General features: G+C 43.7%; 2 protein-coding genes across 3 annotated transcripts in view; both read left to right on the top strand.

The window, feature by feature from the left end:
• The window catches only part of LOC111857130 (polymeric immunoglobulin receptor-like), a 75,670-nt gene extending 59,456 nt beyond the window's left edge, over window positions 1–16,214 (top strand). Inside the window, exon 6 of the transcript XR_011989862.1 lies at window positions 15,976–16,214. The gene's annotated coding sequence lies outside the window, so the exon portion shown is untranslated. The remainder of the gene's footprint in view (window positions 1–15,975) is intronic.
• Window positions 6,692–17,700, top strand: LOC111857133 (polymeric immunoglobulin receptor-like). 2 transcript variants are annotated; one of them, XM_072710534.1, is made up of 8 exons: window positions 6,699–6,844; window positions 8,900–11,664; window positions 12,299–12,631; window positions 13,175–13,495; window positions 13,836–14,153; window positions 14,768–14,882; window positions 15,442–15,527; window positions 16,221–17,700. In XM_072710534.1, the coding sequence occupies exons 2-8, from the start codon at window positions 11,481–11,483 to the stop codon at window positions 16,286–16,288; spliced, it is 1,425 nt and encodes a 474-aa protein (XP_072566635.1). In that variant the 5' UTR covers window positions 6,699–6,844; window positions 8,900–11,480; the 3' UTR covers window positions 16,289–17,700. The 2 variants fall into 2 exon arrangements, with proteins under 2 accessions (XP_072566636.1, XP_072566635.1); XM_072710535.1 differs by lacking the exon at window positions 8,900–11,664 and having other exon boundaries at window positions 6,692–6,844.
• The last annotated feature ends 3,696 nt before the right edge of the window (window positions 17,701–21,396 follow it).

The raw sequence follows: 21,396 nt of genomic DNA, 5'->3' as shown, positions 1-21,396 counted from the left end.
CGTCAGCGTAAAACTCGATACTACAGAAAAAAGACACCCCGCATGCACAAGGCACGTGGTGGGAGTGGCCAAAATTATTCAGAAAACAGCACACAGTGATGGGACATCCGCTGTACATTCTGACCTCGCACAGTGTGGTGGCTTATGTGAATTCACAGACGTTTACCATGACGTCACTCAGGCAACAGAGACTTAGTAAAATACTAGAGTTTCAAATCTTTATTGTCACATCATGTTACTGGTACAGTACATATGAGTGAAATTCTTGTGTGCTAGCTTCACAAGCAGTAGTGGTGTGCAAAATCTATATTTTTCCTTTCCTTCTTTCTTCCCTTCCTTTCCTTCCCTTTTCCTTTCCTTTCCTCTCTTTTTTCCTTTCTCCTCCCTTTTTCTCTTCCACTTCCTTCTGCGAAGTGTCAGTGCTTAGTGTTCATTATTCTGATTGCCTGATGAAAAAAGCTGTCCCTTAGCCTGCCGGCACGGGACCGAATGCTGCGATACCTCCTGCCTGACGGACGCAGGGTAAACAGATAATGACCAGGGTGACTGGAGTCTCTGATGATCCTCCTCGCTTTCCTCAGACACCGCTTCTTGTAGATGTCCTGGGGGGAGGGGAGCACACCTCCAGTTATCTTTTCCGAACACCGCACTGCTCTCTGCAGAGCTAGGCGGTTGTAGGTGGGGCTGTTGCCGTACCAGGTGGTGATGCATCCTGTGATCTTGGCAGAAGCCCACAGGGTGGGTCATGCAGGGGTGAGACACATGTTAGAGAATCTGACAAGCTGGTGGCATCCATTTATGAAAGAGATGGTGTGGGGATATGTACGGAGTTGCGCTACCTGTACCTTGTATAACTCGCGACCCACAGTCAAGCCTGAGAAAGGGCAGTTTCCAATGTGTACCAGGTCAGGGGAAGAAATCATTATAGATTATACAGACATGGTGATTCCAGTGAGAGGGTTCAGATATGTGTTGATGTGTGTGGACGCATTCTCAGGGTGGCCAGAAGTATGGCCTACAAAGAAGGAGGATGGGGTATCCGTGATAAAGTTTCTGATTAATCAGTATATACCATGACATGGGTTTCCCAACAGGATTCGGTCAGACAATGGGTCCCACTTTAAGAACGAGGACCTCCGGACGGTGGAGAAAGCGTTGGGATTGAGACATGCGTTTGGAACTGTGTATCATCCGCAGTCCCAGGGAAAAGTGGAGCGAATGAACCAAACAATAAAACAAAAATTGGCAAAAATCTGCACGCAGACCAAAATGAATTGGGTTGACGCTTTACCACTGGCAATGATGTCAGTGAGGTCTTCCATAAACAGGGGGACCGGGTTCACCCCCTTTGAGCTCCAGACAGGCAGGCAGTTCCCAGGACCCCAGAAAGGGTTAACCTGGACCCCCGACGAGAAGGGGGAGCAAAATCCTAGGGCATATTATGATTGCTTGCAAGGCCTCGTTGCAGATTTCTCTAAACAGATCCAGGAGGTGAGACCAGAGAACCAGCCGGCCAAACCACACACGGCGGAGTGGGTCCTCCTGAAAGTCATCAAACGGAAGTGGTCAGAGCCCAGGTGGACGGGCCCCTTCCAGGTCACTGAGAGGACATCACACGCGGTTCGTCTGAAAGGCAAAGGCGACACGTGGTTTCACTGGAGCCAGTGCGCGGCTGCGGAGGAGCCAGGGAGAACCACGGCAGAGATCCAGGAGGCCCTGAGGGAAGGAATCCAGAGCGTCAGTTCGGCCGAACTAGACGCAACTCAGGTCTCAACAGAAGGGGCAGAATAATCCCCCGACCTGAGCAACCAGAGCAGGGTAGTCCACCCCTGCTCCAACGACCAGAAAGAACAAAAGCACCTCATCCACTGCCAGACAACACTAGGACCAGGATGAAGAACAAGATAAAAAGGGGAATGTTGGGGGGAAACAAGTGTGTTACGTGTGATGCTTAAAATGCTTAAAGTGTTAATGATTAGTGGTTTGTGAGCCATGCCAGCCATGGACCCCGAAGGGGGGCCGCGCTTGTGGCGGGCTGGGAGTGGAATTTCCCTGAAGCTCAGGGTTTTTGCCCTCCTTCCTAGGCTGGATGGACAGGATTGTGTGTGGAACTCTTTGGAGTCCTAAAGGGGGGAGTGTGCGCTATGTTTGGGGAAGTATGCTGTACTTACATTCCCAACAACACAGCACCAGACGGCTCAGTGACCAGGGCACTCGAGGGTCTCCGGACCCTCTCCAAAACGATGCATGCACACTCCGGGATCAATAACATCTGGGATGCTTGGCTGACCTCAGCGTTCGGACAGTGGAAAGGCTTAATGGGCTCGCTTTTATTATGCTTTGCTACACCTCCCCCGCCAATAGGGTGATCTCCTTGCGGAGATCAAAAGGGGGAATGCAAAATTTCATAAATAAGGGAAAATATTACTAATCAGCATAATCAGGGTGATCTCCTTGCGGAGATCAAAAGGGGGAATTGAGGGAATAATTAATAAAATAAAGGGAATGATTCTATAAGGCTGTAACTAATCAAAACAAGAACTGATGGCAAGGCAAGACTAACTAATCGGAACAGATAGGGGGGGCGACAGAGAATATCAGCGGCCCCTACTTATCTTTTAGCCTTCCAGAAGGACAACTACGAGCCGGCTGGAGTCACACATGTGGTTGTCACGTAGACGGAAGGTACCGAGAGAGGGGGGGAGATGCCCAAAGGGCTTTAAAAGGGATACAGCTGATACATATGGCAGAGCTCCCTCCTGTACATGCTGAATGTATGTCAGACGGCCGCTCCCTGATTATAATCAGTCAAGAGAATAAACCGGTGATTTCCTCCCGTGTCAGCGGTGAATCTCTTCTCATCCACGGACCTGGTGGAGACGGCGTACTCCAACACTGTGACTCAGGAACATCTCTGGGTTTGATCTTTGATGAACAACAAGCCTAATCATAACATTCAGTAAACATTCCTAGAACAAAAAAATACCAGGGAACAAGCTCAAATCCTCCATCATAGTCCCAGTGCCCAAAAAGTCAGCAGTGAAGTGCCTGAATGACTATCGCCCAGTTGCTTTGACACCCATAATCATGAAGTGCTTCGAGAGACTGGTGCTGTCACTCATCAGATCCATCATCCCCTCAGATCTGGACAAACATCACTCTGCCTCCTGAGCAAACCGACCCACAGGTAACACTGTCTCTATGGCACTTCATATACTGTAGCTTGATCCGACTTGGAATAACCAATCACAAATGAAATGTTATTTGTCGACTTTTGTTCTGCACTTAACACCATTAACTCTCAAAAACTGGTCAAACTGAGTAGCTCAGGCCTGGACTGGCTGGATTTTCTCACAAACAGACCACAGAGTGTCAGGATTGGAATTTAAACCTCATCCACTCTAATCCTGAACAGAGGTTCCTCATGCACAGGGCTGCATGTTGAGCTCAGTGCCCGTCACTCTTCTCACCTATGACTGCACCACCTCATACCATCAAACAGAGGGTCTGCACATGACATCACAGAAGGAGGAAGCCACTGGGGTCACACCCACTGAGTGGCAAAAAGACTGAGCGGCAGCGTCAGCGTTCAGCTTGGATGCTGTGGAAACACATCAAAAAACAGAAAAGAGCTGTCGTGCGACTGATTGTACAAATCGATTTAACAAGAAACTGGAGCACTTGTCATGTGGTTGTCATTTCTTATCAAATAATAGTTGCAATAAAATAAAAATATTTGTACAGAACTGTCCACATACAATCAGAATATCCATTGGTGGCCTTGTCATTTTAATGTTGTCAAGAAATCCCGTCTTTAAGCATGGCTAAGTGTCAAGGCTTTTTGTCAAATTCAGGTACATACAATTAAACTCGATCAATTTCAAATGTTTTATTTTCATTCCTATACATCAACACATTGTGGAACATAAAGGAACAAAATGTGTTTCCTCAGGTCTCAATTCAATTAAAACTTTCAGTCAGGGTAATCTGGCCAGCGAATGAGCTTCTTCCATCAGATGGCATCTCTCAGTCTCCTCCCCTATCCCTCATCAATTCCAATGTCTACCGGAGTACCGGTAACTACACACATCACCGATGACATTCACTACTCACGTCGCAGCTGCAGTAAACAAGGTTAATAATATGTGACAATGGGCCTCCGTTTGCATCAGAAGAGTTTGCCAGCTTCCTAGCAAACAACAGCATTAAGCAAATGCTTTCAGTTCATTTTTACGCAGCCTATGAGACAGGCTGCCTGTTTAAACTGCAGGCGAATGACATTAACAACAGCTGAGTTAGTGAGTGTTGTTTGTATAAAAGGGCAGAATAATCCCAAACACACTCTAATCTACCCCCAGCCTCAGCTTAGTTCATTTTTGTTAGTCTTTATTAAAAACTGAAAGAGAAACAATTTTGATATTAACATTTCTTACTACAACTGTTTGCTATTGATTGGTGAAGAGACACATAATTTACCATGTTTACAGTCTTACGGTGTTATGTGCTGATTACAGAATGGCTGGTGACTGAATAAGGGGAAGGAGTTATGACGCATTTGTATTTCTTAATACACGGCATCTGTAGAGGGTGACATTTTTATCGTGGTCTTCCACTGAATAAAAAGAATTTGATAATGCAACTGCTACCTGATCACTGGTGTCTGAGGACTGATAAGCATTTTGATGCATAATATTGCTGTAAACTATTGCAGTAGTTACTCATCGTGGTCATAGTAATCCCTGTTAGACTGATTTGTCTGATTATTTCCACTAGGGGGCGAGCTCTGCATGGACTCGTCTACTTAATCTGTACCATGGTAGCTGTGACAAGAACAATGAGCTACTGCAGAAATCGTGGCCTTTTATCTCAGACTAAATCCAGATGATGAGACCATGTTAAGGCTGGAGTATATGCCGTGGTATACTGCTCTGCCTGTGATGTCATTAGTAGAAAGTATGACCATACCCAGATAGCATACATATGTTGAAATGACATTGATTTCATATCAGACAAAGAGGTTGAAACAACATTGATCTTCAATGTTGACTTAGCATTGATCTTGCTCGTTGAAAGGGCCATCTATCCAACGTTGAAAGATCAACCATTTGTGATAAGGATTCAACGTTGTTTCAACACTTGTTTGGCAACTTCTTTATTCATTGATTTAAAGTTGAATTAATGTATGTTGAATCAATATTTGTTTCACAAGTGAATTAACGCTGAAATTATGTTATATCCAGCAGAGTTTTCTAAAGCTTAATAAAAAATACAGTAACATGTACAAATATTCAACAATTTATTATTCATAACACATTATATATACACAGCAAATGTGCCAGTGTTAAATTAACACTGCATGGTGTTTATATGGGTCCACACCATTCAGTGTTACCTTTAACACCTTACAGTGTGCCTTGAATGTTATTTTTACAGTGTTAATCTTCATTAACTATAATAGCTTTCAATTTACACCATAGGTGTCAAGTCAAAGGGTCTCCACCTCCACATACCTGAAATATAGTGCAGAGGTAAATATAGGTAATATGCACATGAAGAAAATGCTTTACTTGCAAACACATGTATTGATGGACGTGTCACTTGATGCCGGGTGTGAAGATTGACACTCTGTCACTGCTGGCTTTGGCAGTTTTCCCCCCTCTGAAGCTGGTGACCCACACTTACCAACACGGCTCTCTGTACAGTTTAGCAGAAGTAAAATGCAGGCAGGTGGCCGCACAGCCGAACAGAGGGGCGTATGCAGGCTTTGCTGAAGGCGATGCAGCTTAAGATGGTTTTGTAGTAATAAAACAGGCTGTTTTGAAGCTGTGTGTCTGTGTCATTTTGTCACCTCTCTGCTACAGTCATGTGACTCCACACTCAGAGATAAACATCTCAAACCCTTGTTTTCTGAGGTCTTACATTTGATTAACATGCTGTACATTTTCTCCTGAAGATGCCCTGATACCAGTGGATTGATATCCGGTGACATACAAACCCTTTCAAGAGCATTTTTATAATGACACCCCAGTAACTTCCCAATGTAAACTGTGCTGCTGACAATAATTAGCCAAACTAAAGGTGATTATGAAATGCCTCCATCTGAATTTGCAGCTTCATGATAACCAGCTAATTATCTGCAGTGAATTATAATGGGATGGTTTGGGATTCTGCAGGAATGTGGTTTCTGGAGGTTCATTCACAGCTGCCTGTGTAATATAATATAAATGGTACAATCTATCATTTAAGGCTGGTGTCTTAATTAAAGGAGCAGAGATAACAGCAGACATGTCTGCCACTTCTCTACAGAACCTTGTTGACGACTCATATGAAAGATGCAGAAACTGTTGAGAAAATTAATGCTGTGTGTGTATGTGTGTGTGTGTGTGAGTGCGAGTGGGTTTACCTATCCTTATGGGGACACAATGTCCCCATAACGTGATAAATATCCCTTTTTTTTCCCTTATGGGGATCGGTTTCCTGGTCCCCATAAGGGAAAACTGTATTTAATAAACATTGGTGACTGCTATGAAAAAAATAAAAATGCAAAAACTAGGGTAGGGGTTAAGGCTGTCATAGTTAGCGTTAGCATTTTTCCCATTGAAATGAATGAGCGGTACCCATAAGGATATGTTTACCCTACTGTGCGTGTGTGTGTGTGTGTGTGTGTGATCTCCTCCCTTCCCTCTCTGCCAGTCCCCCTCTTTAATGGACTGACACATTCAGAATGAGGACAGTCAGTTTATTACAGAAGGATAGAAACAGATACAGCTAAAGGCCACAATCGACACACCAGACATGGCTCCTCTCCTCTTCCTCCTCTTCATCATTTTTATAGGGTTACCAGGTAAAGTTTGGCATTTTGTTCACTTTCTCTTGAATGATATAAAGGAAAACTGATGATTATTTTCCTAACATTTCAGTTAGATAGGACAGATAATGAGTACTTCTGGTGTATTATACTTAGTGTCTTGCATTATACTTTTTGTTTGGAAAGTAACAAAATAATAATAGATAAATCTCTGCTATTGATCATAACTCAGAGTGTGAAAGTACCATATTTGTATGGTGACATTCAGGTTTAACTCCTAAATTTAATGTATGAAAAAATAAATGCACTTTGATTACAGACTGAAGTCTGACTCCATTGGGTCATGTTTGCCAGTGCAAACATTCTCCTTGCTAATCATTTTGCCCAAATTATTTATTTTGGATCCCTCTGACTGGTCTGGATATTTTTGCATGTTGTTTGTTGTCCATTGTATTCCTATGATGAGGTCCACTTCTTTCCTTTAATGGAGGGTTCTCAGATTCTAGAACCACAGATTTTATGACATATGGATCATGTATATGTGGCATCGGTGGAGGCAGGATTCCTGACTGTGTTCCTCCTGCCTCGCTTTTGTTGTGTACTAGCCGTCCTGTTCTCCTCTAGCTTGTTTATTCCATCCAGACTGAACTGACACCAGCTGTAACAGTCAGCAGCAGCGTTCTCTAGGCTGTCAGGTCTGATCCCACACCTTTTCAGTGACACCTTCACCTGGTCTTTAAAGCTTTTCTTCTGCCTGCCTGCTGAGCGTTGGCTGTAATGTAATTGTTCATAAATCACTCTGTGGGCCATTTGGCTTTGTGGCATCTGCATTTCATGGCCAAACCACCGTAGCTGATGTTGGATGATTGTGGCCTCAATACGTCTGCAGTTGCAACTATATGGGTGTGTGGCACTCGATCATGGCCAGTGAGGCCCAGGACGTGCTTGCAGGCACCATATGGACCTGCTCAAGTCACCTGATGTGGTGACTGTAGGTGTCTCAGGTTTCACAGAGGAGAGTGGATTTGCAGGCAGCTTCATATACAGCTTCCTTGTGGTTCAGGTTGAGGTTCTTCTTTTGAAAGACCCATCACCATAATCTCCCAACGGCAGCTGCTGCTTGGTTGATTCGATTCTGTATTTAATGGTCAATACTGCAGTCCTCTGACAGGATATTTGAGAAACAGAGTTATTGTGAGCAGCTGGAGACTGACTGTAAGAACTGGTGGTGAGTGTCATGTTCCAGGACTCTGCTGGTAGATCACCTCTGTTTTTGTGGTGTTAACAGACAAGCCCATCCTGTTATAAGTTGGCAAGGACTGAAAGTCATGTGGAGAGTGAGACACAATTGCACAGTCATCAGCAAACTGTATCTGTAGGACCTGCTCTTTAGACAGCTTGGTGGGTGCCTGTAGCCACCTGATGTTAAACAGGCTTCCATCCAGCCTGAAGTCCACTGCAGCCCCACTGTTTTGCTCAGGCTCCTTATGAAGAAGATAGGTGACACATAGATGGAAAATACTGAAAAGATCAGGAGCCAGAACACACCCCTGTATTACTGCTGTTCACACAGAAATAGGGTCAGACTCTTGAGCTCCCACGGTCACATGATCCCATCATTAAATGTTAAAATCTAATGATGTTCACAAACTTGGCTGGACAGATACATTTTTCACATACTTTCCAAAGGAGTTTCCTGTTCACAGTGTCAATTTTTTTTGGAGAGATCAATAAAGACCATAAACAGGCCATGTTGTTCTTCACGGTACTATTCTTAAAGCTACGGGGCAGTGAAAAAATCATATCTACCACACTCTTCCTCTTTATAAATCTACATTGTCACTCAAGTAATACCAATTCACTGATGTGATCAGTCAGTCTCTTCAACACAGTCTCTGACAGGAAATTCCCCTACTGCTGCTGCAGGTGGACTTATCACCCTTTATTTTATATATGGTGATGATATTTGTGTCCCGCCCCTGTTGGGGACTCTCTCCGCCTCCCATACTCAGCGCCCCCTGCTGTTGGCTGTTAGTTGGCTGTCACTTTTGTGGTTGATGACCTACTGCTGGGAATTCTGTCTCTTTTTAGTGAGCCAGGACATTTGGCCCAGCTCACCACGGGGAGATGCTCTCTCAGCTCCCAAACAGCTCACCAAGGGGAGCCGCTCTCTCAGCTCCCAAACAGCTCACCACGGGGAGACGCTCTCTCAGCTCCCAAACAGCTCACCACGGGGAGCCGCTCTCTCAGCTCCCAAACAGCTCACCACGGGGAGACGCTCTCTCAGCTCCCAAACAGCTCACCAAGGGGAGCCGCTCTCTCAGCTCCCAAACAGCTCACCACGGGGAGACGCTCTCTCAGCTCCCAAACAGCTCACCACGGGGAGCCGCTCTCTCAGCTCCCAAACAGCTCACCACGGGGAGACGCTCTCTCAGCTCCCAAACAGCTCACCAAGGAAAGCCGCTCTCTCAGCTCCCAAACAGCTCACCACGGGGAGACGCTCTCTCAGCTCCCAAACAGCTCACCACGGGGAGCCGCCCTCTCAGCTCCCAAACAGCTCACCACGGGGAGACGCTCTCTCAGCTCCCAAACAGCTCACCAAGGGGAGCCGCCCTCTCAGCTCCCAAACAGCTCACCAAGGGGAGCCGCCCTCTCAGCTCCCAAACAGCTCACCAAGGGGAGCCGCTCTCTCAGCTCCCAAACAGCTCACCATTTTACCACTTTTACCTGTTATCGTTCACCCAAATTGGAGCTGTTTGGCCAAGTATGTGTGCACTGCAGAGCACATATATCAATTAAATTACTCAATGTAATTATAATTAACATTATCATTTCCACAATACCATCATTTTATGTTATGGTTGGTATAAAAAGATTAAATGTAAAAACATAAAACACTCTTACACGTGCATTAAACATTTTATTTGTATGTGGTCCTTATACATAAACGTATGTCACAGTTCTAATGCTACTGTGATCTCCATAAAAAATAAAATACATAATAGACAATCCAAAAAAGAAATCATTCAGAATTAAATTAACCTGATGGCATGATCCTGGTCGGACTCACCGTGTGATTGGTCACACAGCACACTTACCATTAACACGACATTCAGTCGGTCACAGTCAGTGTATGGAGCACCTGCCTCTGCTGGGGAGATCATCCTGAAGGGGGATCTGGGGAGATCACCTCTGACCCCAGCCATCGAGGGCCTCTGCAGCCAGTGTGTTTCCCTGAGGGTGATCCTGCTTGCAGGATCCTCATCGCTGAGGACCCAAGCAGCTAGACCAGGCCAAGGGGACGCCCCTGTAACACCTGACTGTGGCAGATGGATGGCCATTTCCGGAGGGTGGGACTGGACTGTGTGTCTGCCTGAGGATCACCAGACGGAATCCCGAGGAGTTTTGCCCTGTGGCGAGTGCGGCAACGTGCTGCATCAGTCCATGCTCCCCTACCTGACCTGACCGGAGATGTATTGATAGACGTGTCACTTAACCCTCTGGAGTCGACGGCATCGTCGGCGATGCCGAGTATCTTTCTCGTGTATCTCAGTTCATAACTCGCTGAAATCTTATTATACAAACATGAAAAAACGCTGACTAAATCTGTAATTTGTTTTCTTTTCAAAACGTCCATTGTCGGAAGTATTAAATTTTTTAAAATTAGGTTAAATTGGCAAAAAAGTAAACCATGTCACCTTACTTTGTTTTACCTGCATCGGGGGCGTGTAGTACCGCTCTCACCCGAAGATCGCTATTCACATTCTAAATAGCCGCATTAGCGCGTATTCAAATCGCATTCGCATGGTAATTTGGTGAACAACACAGCGGTGAAACGCGATCCAGAAACATCCCCATCAGCACCATAAAAGGGGGGGAGGGACATGGCCAGGTGTCAATGGCTATTTATTTATCCAACTGAATGTTGCAACTACACCATTTAGTCATCTTCATGTAGCCAAGACTTCGGTGATCGGATATCTGGGATCCAAACAAACTGACAGCATTGCTTACTATGTACTTTTATAATGTTTCTGCAAGTGTTCCAAACTGCATTTTGCAATGTCTATACATTGATGTCAAATTACAAACTTAACATAAATCTGACATATTTACAAAGTACACTAAGATAAAGATGAGTTTAGTGCCAAAGATAATATAAAAGAAGATTCCAGAGGGTTAGGAAATGGAGACTCTGTCACTGCTGGCTTTGGCAGTTTTTTTCCCTCCTTTGAATCTGGTGGCCCACAATGTGTGTGTGTGTGTGTGTGTGTGTGTGTGTGTGCGAACAGGTTTACCTACCCTTATGGGGACACAATGTCCCCATAACGTGATAAATATCCGTTTTTTTCCCTTATGGGGATCGGTTTCCAGGTCCCCATAAGGGAAAACTGTATTTAATAAACATTGGTGACTGCTATGAAAAAAATAAAAATGCAAAAACTAGGGTAGGGGTTAAGGCTGTCATAGTTAGCGTTAGCATTTTTCCCATTGAAATGAATGAGCGGTCCCCATAAGGATATGTTTACCCTACATGTGCGTGTGTGTGTGTGTGTGTGTGTGTGTGTGTGTGCAAAGATAACAGCAAACATGTCTGCCACTTCTCTACAGACCCTTGCTGATGACTCGTATTAAAGATGCAGAAACTTGAGAAAATTGATGCTGTGTGTGTATGTGTGTGATCTCCTTCCTTCCCTCTCTGCCAGTCCCCCTCTTTAATGCACTGACACATTCAGAATCAGCACAGACAGTTTATTACAGAAGGATAGAAACAGATACAGCTAAAGGCCACAATCGACACCCCAGACATGGCTCCTCTCCTCTTCCTCCTTCATTATTTTTTATAGGGTTACCAGGTAAAGCTTGGCATTTTGTTCACTTTGTTTGACTGATCAAAAAAGGAAAAATGGTTCATTTTCTCTCTAGTAAATTCTTTTGATGTGAAAATTAAATAACCATATTAGATATATTATTAACCAGAAAGTAGCATAACAAAATTTTATTGTGAGTAAGTGAAGCTCTCAGACACTGATCTGAAATGAGTAAATTGCTCAAAGCTGATATCAGAGTGTTAATGTAGCATATTTTGCCTGTGAGGTTCTGGTTATTACACTTACAGTTCTAAGTAATTCAAAATGAAACACTTCCTTATTCTCACAGCCAAGAATGCTAATGAAATTGACATCATCTTGACCTTGTAATGAAAGTGGTCTGAGATCCCAGTGCAGATTCAGAGTGTAACAGATTGTAGTCTGGCCTAAAGGGCAACATACAGATATTTGAGAATCGTAGGTTGAAATACTGGCCAAGGTCAAAAACAATGTAGGATACAACATTTACCAAATACAGACCAAATTCCAGAAGCAGGTGAGAAGACAGGCTTGGTTCTAGAAACCAGCAGTAGCCACATGGTATCTATCTGTCTGACTATATAATTCCTTTTCCAAAGACCGTGACACATTACTCACAGGTTTGCTGTTCTTCTTGTAGCCATCCTCCCTGTAAGAAGCTCCAAACAGACGACATTAACTGGATCAGCAGGAGGATCCATCAGCATCCCGTGTTTCTATGGTCAGGAGCACAGAGACAGTGTGAAATCCTGGTGTAAAGGGAAAGGCACGTCATCCTGCAGCCCAGAGACATGCAGTGACTCCCCACTGGCCATGAACAATGTGTCCATCACTGATGATCCCCAGAACTTAGTCTTCATTGTGACCATGAGGAACCTGCAGAAGTCAGATGAAGGCAGGTACTGGTGTGCTGTGGGTGATGGCTGGAGACATAAGGCTTCCTCTGATGATGAATACATGCTGATTACTACAGGTATGTTGTTTAAACGTCTCCTTCATTAAAGCACCTTCATTTGTAGTACTTCAAAAAAAAAACAATTGCATTATGGGCAACATAACAAGAATTATATAAAAATGTGACCTTTGCACAGTTCTGGCTAAAATAGGATAAAATAAGATCAAATACAGCAGCAGGATGCAGATAGAAACACAGAAGGCAACAACAAAGACAAAGTGCAAAGACAGTATGAACAATATTAATCAGAAATAAACAAATAAAAGTTAATTACCATGTGATGCATGTGCAGTTGACATAATGACAGACTGGTGCTACCTGTTTTTACAATGAAATGCCGTCCTGACGCGTCCTGGCTGGGGGTGATGGCTGGTGCATCGGCAGGATTCACGCCTCCTGGTTTATGTTAAATATTCCTACAGGAGCCTGAATGCCTGAATATTTACACACGGCCCCCAATAGTACATGTGCAAATGTATATATGATAAGCAGATGGAAGCTGGGTGATTCACATACTTTTCCAATGATAATTCTATGACTGACTGTTTGTTTTCCTACAAGCTAAAGAAAGAAGTTCCACCCTGAAGACATTCAGTTATTTAAGAGGACAAACGGGAGGATCCATCACCATCCCGTGTTTCTATGGTCAGGAGCATAAAAACCATGCGAAATCCTGGTGTAAATCAGGAAATAGCCCCCCCTGCACATCAGCTACTAAAGCGACACAGACCAAGGGGACCATTGCTGATGATCCCGATAACTTAGTCTTCCTAGTTACCATGACCAACCTGCAGCAGTCGGATTGGGGACATTATTGGTGTTCTGTGGCTGAAGGAAGAACTAAGGAAACGTCTGTCAGTCTGTTCTTCCTGGTTACTCCAAGTAAGCTAATATAATCTCTGTCTTATCAATGTCATTGTAATTTCACCCCAGCTTCAGGTTGTTGGTGCTAATATTGAGCATTCAGAAGCATTTATCTTTCTTGTGGGAAATTGATCATTTTGTGAATCATCTACTACATCTTTCTTCGACATTCCTTGCCTCTGTGTTAAACAGACCGCAGTTTGTGCATAAAATTCAGGCCTGTTAACCCTTTATTGACCAGGACATTCTATCTCACTTGGTTGTTCCTCCCTGATTCTACAGTCATAAGTTACCTGCATGTTCATTCTGTATTATTATATGTTTCTGATGCTCCGTCATTCATGTTCTCTCCCCATAGATGCTCAGAGTCTGAGGACTGAGAGCTGGGTTTCTGCACCAAGAGGAGGATCTGTCACCATCCCATGTTACTATGACCAAAATAATGCAACTTCTTACTTGTGTAGAGGATATGAATGGGATTCCTGCTCCAGAATAGCACAGTCAGATGGGGAACAGAGTAGAGGGACAGTGTCAGTCTCTGATGACCGTGACCAAATGGTGTTTAATGTGACCATAAGGGACCTGCAGGAGGAGGACTTTGACTATTACTGGTGTGCTGTGGAGGCGTCTGCAGCACAAAGCTATCGTTCCGTTATGCCCCTGATAGTCCGGGAAGGTAAGATGTCAGTTCCTGAAGGTGCTTCTGTTTGACCCTGAGACACACAGAGGGAGAGAGCTGTTCCTGGGCTGTGATTCACACTAAATGAGTCCATAGTGACCTTGTGCTTCTGCCTGTCACACTGTGATAAAGCCAGAGGGTGTTTTTCCATACAGCGTCAACCAATCAGAACCAGAGTTTAATGCTGTCACTCAAAGTGGGATATCAAAATTAATACACGTCTAAATTAAAAGAGTTTCTTTTGCTTTGAGCTTCCATTATATATAGGTAAAGTATTACATAGGTAGGATGTTGTTCATCTAAAGTTAGGACCTGATACTTACTAACTTAATGTGTCTCTGTAAAGTTTTAGCAATAAAGAATGGGGCATTTCATTCAGGTCTTAGTGAATACAGTCAGAAGCTGCAATTTTTGTATATATGTCAATGTTAATGTAAGTGGGAGTTGAGGTCTGGCTCAAAAGCAGACTGTAGTGAATCAGACGCTGGCTGTTTAACATGCATCCCTGCACTGTGTACCTGTTTGTGTATTTGCATTTGGTGCTGGTGCCAGATTCTCAGTCTTCATTGATGTTGAACTAATTCAGTGGTGTTTCCTATGATCCTTGACAGAAATTCATGTCCCGCCTACACCACAGACAGAATGGAACCATCGTACGGCACTGAGAAAAACAGTTTCTTTTTTTCCTCAGTCATCAGAAAAGAACTCTACAAATTCCAATGAAAGGTAGGACATGTATCTGGATAGATTCCTGGGGTCCAGCACTTTATAGGGGCTGTGAATGCTACAGTGCCCCCCTCCCTGTACTCGCCTACTCAGCAAAATCTCACGTGGGACCCCTTTCCCCCCCAAGGTGATCATTGTTGAAGGTGCTGTCAGGGGCCCAGAATTCCTAGTTACACCCCTGCATACAGTATATAGATGATATGTGGTAAATCATATACACTGGAGGAATCTTACATTTTGGTGTTTGCGGTATAATTATATCACTCAACTAAATCAGACTTATACTGTATGTCTGTTCTCCTTAGTGGCAAACAGGAAAAATCTAACTTTAGATGTTTAAGACCTTCCCATTAACCAAGGAATCATTATATGTAACATATGAATGTAATATTGTTTCTTACAAAGAATGTAGTGTTTTATTTCATTATGTTTAGTTATACACTTCTCAGTATTATTTGCATTGACGTTGCCTATAGTTGCTGGCAATATGACTACCTGTTTCGCTGTATCGTGTTGTGTCAGGAGACTTTCTGTGCTACACCTTCCTCCTTGTTTGCAGTAAGGGGCAGAAACTGAAAATTGTGGATTTCATCATCTACTCAACCCTCATCATTGTAATTGTGGTGAGAATATGGACCTGCTGCAGTAAGTAGCTGAATCGTGGCCTTTTTTCTCAGACTAAATGCGAATGAGGAAACCAATCATGTTGAGACTGGAATATATGTCATGGTCAGTCATGCTGTTTTGATTGTGATTTGAGTAACTATGATGTCATCAGTAGAGATTATTTCCAAATATTTTTAAACAGGCTGTGTGTCAGGAAGAAAGACAGACGAGTTGAAGATAGAGGCTCTACAGAGTTTATTCATGAAACAAAGAGATAAACAAACAATACTGGCATCAGAAAACAAATGAATCATATTAAATTATCGGTTAAACTAAGTTCACTTTTTCAACACACTGTTAATAAATGTGTTATTTACTGTTATGATTCTCACACTGTCCAGTTTCACTATAGTAATATTTAATCCACACACGCTATAGTAACTGACCATGGTTTGGGTCACATTACACACTGTCTGTTCCCCATTAGCAGTTACCCAGTGCAGGGTCAGGAGGAACCTGGAGCAGAGGGCAGGGGATGGACAGGGACCCAGAGACACACACAGACACAGCAGGGAATGTAGAGAGAGCAGCCCAGCTAAGCTGCAGGTCTTTAGGGGAAATAGAGAGATAGAACATACAAATGACACACGCAGACAGGAAGTGAGGTAACATGGTGCTCACTGTGTCACTGCGCCCCCTGTATTTCAGCCAGATGAATGTGTCTTTTTTCAGGGAGTAATGGAGAGGAAGACATGAGAGCTAAACAGGCCAAGTCTGCATCGCGGAGAAGGGGGATTTGACACAAGCAAAAACTCCCTCTTTCATCCATTCTGTGGTCCATTTTCTTTTATCTGTTTAAAATGCTTTTGTCTGTGTTGAATATTGTCACTGCATAAATTTCAAAATATAAGCTAAAGAATCACACTAAGCATGTGCATGGGCATAAATCCCGGGGGGGACGGAGGGGACATGTCCCCCCCATATCCGAGGGTTGTCCCCCCCAAAAAAATTTAATGAAAAAAAAAATCGCACTATCTATTGTGAAAAATATATGTATGTATATCTAAAATAATTCTGTAAGTAGAAAAAAAACAAACGCAAAAAATGCATTTAGAAACAGTTGAGTTCCCCCTCCCCTTCCTCACAGTGGTTTGGTCAACTGCCTGCTTTCCCAGTTCATCTCACCTACTCTACACACACGAGTCAGGTGTGTGGCTTCGGCTCAATTAATGTTGAACTCCAGTAAGTAGGGTATTTTATTCACTTTAAATAAAGCGATTCTCTTTAATGCAGTGCTTGAAGTGGGCCGGAACGCAGCGGAACGCAGTTCTGGAACTTCTGTATTTTCGTCTTTTGGGTTCCGCCACTTTTTTCTGCGTTCCGGTACTTACTGAAACTGATCCGACGCAGCGACAGTGGCCCGAGAATAGACAATATCACAAGACCGAGAAAAGACTACATTACCCACGAGCCACGACAGTGCCCTATCATATGCATCCACTGAGTCCCAACCAATCGCATCAGCTTTAGCCCCTAGTCTATTGTTAGGCCTACAAGTATCACACTGGTCTGGTTCATGTTGTTTTAATGGTTTTTCAGTATTCCATTTGTGAATTAGAAAAAAGTAGCCTATGCCTATAGGTTATTGCTTGGAAGAATGATTAAATTAAAATAGTTTTTGAACCAACACACACTAAAGACTTGATTTTTTTTCACCGCACAAATGTCAAATGTCGGAAAATTAGAGTTCCTGCACTTATTTTTTCCCACTTCAAGCACTGCTTTAATGTAGTTGATGCAGACTCATTCATAAATTAGTTGCGGCAAAAATTCTGATTACCGATGTAATTTTCCATGAATCTGCTATATTAGCGATTAAAATATTACTTATCTAGTTAACGTTAGCTTGTTTACAATAGCTTGTTGCATAGTGCACTGCAACTAACACGCCAAATCCGTTTCCCATGCATTGTTTTATTTGTGACGACTTGGCATAATGTTAACTTAACATTAACGGCCACAATTAGCATATTGTTTAGCTGTGCATTTACTAAATGAGCACTGTGCTACGTCCGAACTGACCCCACTGTATTTTTTTGTATAATCAATTTCTATTATGCATTTAAACAGTCATGTTTAAATTTTATTGTATGTTGATGGCTTGACTGTAAACAACATAACAAACAATGCAATAAATAGTTTTGAAGAAAAATCTGCTTTGTCATTGAACCTGAGAAAAACTTTGAAAATAACCATAATGACGCAGTCTCCATGCTACAATAATAATGATAGAAGCAAAGTTTTTCATTGTGGGGACATATCTTTATAAGTACAATTTGACTGTATTATTTGTGTCCTCTTCAAAAATTGCTCATGAGAAATTTTATATTTATTGTCCCCCCCTATTGTTAAATGAAATTTACGTCCATGAGCATGTGATGGAAAATGTACAACATGTTTTATTTGCAAACACATGTATTGATATATATTGCAGAGCATGTGAGCGGAGCGGTGAGAATTTCCGCTCCTCGCCACGAGGCTGTTGGCTCCGCCCGCTCCTCCGCTCTTATTCACACTAAGCCGCTCCGCTCAACATCGCTCCTCACTCCACTAAAATTTCCTCCTGCTCCAGTCAAATCGCTCCACGCTCGCTCCAATTTAAAAGAGGGACAAATAATCTGCATGCCTAACAAATGTCACCTTAAACCGAAGCCTTAATCATAAAGAAATATAAGCAACGGCATTTTTTAAGAAACATATATTGGCAACAACGAATACGTTTGGCAATGGCATTCCACACAAAAATAGGCTTAAAAATAAAGGAATCAATTAATGGTATTAATAGTCTAAAGAATATACAGGCTAAGCATCTACATTTTAAATTCCTCAATTTTTCCTGTTGATGCAGCACTGCTGCGCGTCTCTATAAAATAAAATTTCACTGACAGCGTTACGTGAAATTAAAAAAGTCCTATTAGACCTACTTTGAATGACAAAACGAATTTATTTGATTACCAATATTTACCAAAATAGGCTTTTATACTTTAATTTATAGACTTCATATACTACAACCATATAAAACTTGCTCACGTTTTGCTCTGGCTTCTGTCTGTTCGCATAAAACACTCTTGTGTTTCTGAGAAAAATGATTCCAAAGTGAATCTTTACTCACTGAAACAGTTTCACCGAGGGACGGATTATGGGTTGTGTGGGCCCCTGGGCAAAACGTTCGCGAGGGCCCCCCCCCACCACCACCAGCACCACCACCACAACCACCACAATTCAAGGGCCCTTGGCAGTCAAACGCCCTCCCTCCATGTTTCCATCCGAGGCCCTATAGGGTCAGGGGCCCTTGTAGGCAGAGGATCAAAGAATGTAGGCCCTCTAAAATAGACAAACGAAAATACATTGTTGATAAGCGTTGCAAATTGTTTTGGGCTAGGGGCCCCACGGGCCCCCTGCACCCCAAGGGCCCCTGGGCAGCGGCCCCGCTGGCCCGGTCCGTAATCCGTCCCTGGTTTCACCACCTTGTTATTCTTGCTCTACATTATTGTCATCTATACGTTTGATAAGAATATTACACTTGTATGATCTATCAGTTTCCTTTGTGAAATACTTTGCGAATTCCATCTCGGCCAATTTCTGTAATAGTCTTGATAATTGTACAGATGAATTCTGGGTAGATCTGGCCACGCCTCAGAATCGTAGTGTGAGCGGTATCGGAGCGAAATTGGAGCGAGACAGAGCGACCGCTCCATCCTTAATTAAAAAAACCGCTCCGCGCTCTGACCAAATTCCGACCGCTCCGCTCCTCGCTCACGCTCCGCTCCTCGCTCACGCTCCGCTCCTCGCTCACGCTCCGCTCCTCGCTGAAGCTCTGCTCACATGCTCTCGAAGACAGACACTCTGTCACTGCTGGCTTTAGCAGTTTTCCCCCCCTTTAAAGCTGGTGACCCACACTTACCAACACGGCTCTCTGTACAGTTTAGCAGAAATAAAATGCAGGCAGGTGGCTGCACAGCCAGACAGAGGGTCATGTGCAGGATTTTTTGAAAGTCATGCAGCTTAAGATTGTTTTGTGGTAATAAAACAGGCTATTTTTAAGCTGTGTGTCTGTGTCATTTTGTCACCTCTCTGCCACAGTCATGTGACTCCACACTCAAAGATAGACATCTTAAATCCTTTGGACATCTGGTCGTATTATTAAGACCCATGGGGCCTGGTAGGGCACAGCCCGGAGAAGGCATGTGGGTCCCCCCTCCAATGGGTTCACCACCTGTAGGAGGGGCCATAGGGGTCGGGTGCAGTGCGAGTTGGGCAGTGGCCAAAGGCGGGGACCCTGGCGGTCCGATCCTCGGCTGCAGAAACTAGCTCTAGGGACATGGAATGTCACCTCTCTGACGGGGAAGGAGCCTGAGCTGGTGCACAAGGTTGTGAAGTTCCGACTAGATATAGTCAGGCTCACCTCGACGCATTGCTTGGGCTCTGGACTCCTTGAGGGGGGTTGGACCCTCTTCCACTCTGGAATTGCTCGCAGGGAGAGGCGCCAGGCAGGGGTGCTCATACTTATTGCCCCCTGGCTGTGTGCCTGTACATTGGGGTTTACCGCAGTGGATGAGAGGGTAGCCTCCCTTCGCCTTCAGGTGGGGGGACGGGTCCTGACTGTGTTTGCACTTATGTGCTGAGCGACAGTTCAGAATACCCACCCTTTTTGGAGTCCTTGGAAGCGGTGTTGGAGAGCACTCCTCCTGGGGACTCTCTTGTTCTACTGGGGGACTTCAATGCCCACATGGACAATGACAGTGAGACCTGGAGTGGCGTGATTGGAAGGAACGGCCCCCCCGATCTGAACCCGAGCGGAGTTTTGTTATTGGAACTCTGTGCTCGTCATGGATTGTCTATAATGAACACCATGTTCAAGCATACTGTAAGTTTGTCCATACAGGTATGTGCACTTGGCACCAGGACACCCTAGGCCTCAGTTTGATGATCGACTTTGTAGTCGTGTCATCGGACTTGTGGCCGCATGTCTTGGACTCTCGGGTGAAAAGAGGGGCGGAGCTATGGAGGGAAATCCCGGACATTTTTCAAAAGGTATTGCAAACTGCATTTGCAATTGCGTTTTTCATACAGTATGTGGACGCATAAAGTGTGACATAATTCAAATGCAGTTGCAAATTTTGCATTACCGTTTGCTTTTTCGCTTTCGCGAACGAACACTGACTGCCACATTTCAAATGAAAAAGCAAAGTCCATTTGCAATTGCATTTCCCATGTCTTACAAGGGTCAGGGGTGTGGGGCGTGATTGTATAGGGAGTGACATCACTCGCAGTCGATGACCAAGAGGGGTGTGGAAGTAAATTAATGACAAAAGTCGTTGATGAAAAAAACACGTTGAATTACACTTATCGAATAATCCAAAATTAAGTTCCAAAACATACGTATTTTAAAGTGCATGTTTATAATTCAACCACATGAATTCAGTTAATTTAATTTCGCCTCAAAATAAATTTCAAAAGAACAAATTCAGTTGAAAATATTCCATGTGTTTTATTCAAGCAGTAACATTCAGTCCTCTTATTTCTGCTTTATAATATTCAGTCCCGTTATTTTCGCTGTTTCAAATATGCTGCCACAATTTCAGTGGTTTAAAATACGGTCTGAAATTCAACCCTCTACATCGGGGACTAGCAGGATGAGCGATAGACTTTTCTGTTTTGGAACTTAATTTTGGATTAATCGATAAGTGTAATTCAACGTGTTTTTTTCATCAACGACTTTTGTCATTAATTTACTTCCACACCCCTCTTGGTCGTCGACTGCGAGTGACGTCACTCCCCATACAATCACGCCCCACAGTATAGATTCACCCCTGACCCTTGTAAGACATGGGAAATGCAATTGCAA

The sequence above is a fragment of the Paramormyrops kingsleyae genome, chromosome 4 (genome assembly GCF_048594095.1).
Source record: "Paramormyrops kingsleyae isolate MSU_618 chromosome 4, PKINGS_0.4, whole genome shotgun sequence".
Lineage (NCBI taxonomy): Eukaryota > Metazoa > Chordata > Actinopteri > Osteoglossiformes > Mormyridae > Paramormyrops > Paramormyrops kingsleyae.
This window is presented reverse-complemented; position numbering and strand designations above follow the sequence as displayed.

Bases quoted from the DNA above. Each gene is read 5' to 3' on its own strand.
- LOC111857133 (XM_072710534.1), top strand. From the start codon at position 11,481: ATGTGTGTGATCTCCTTCCTTCCCTCTCTGCCAGTCCCCCTCTTTAAT. The intron at 12,632-13,174 runs GTATGTTGTTTA...TTTTCCTACAAG, and splicing joins ATACATGCTGATTACTACAG to CTAAAGAAAGAAGTTCCACC. The intron at 13,496-13,835 runs GTAAGCTAATAT...CTCTCCCCATAG, and splicing joins GTTCTTCCTGGTTACTCCAA to ATGCTCAGAGTCTGAGGACT.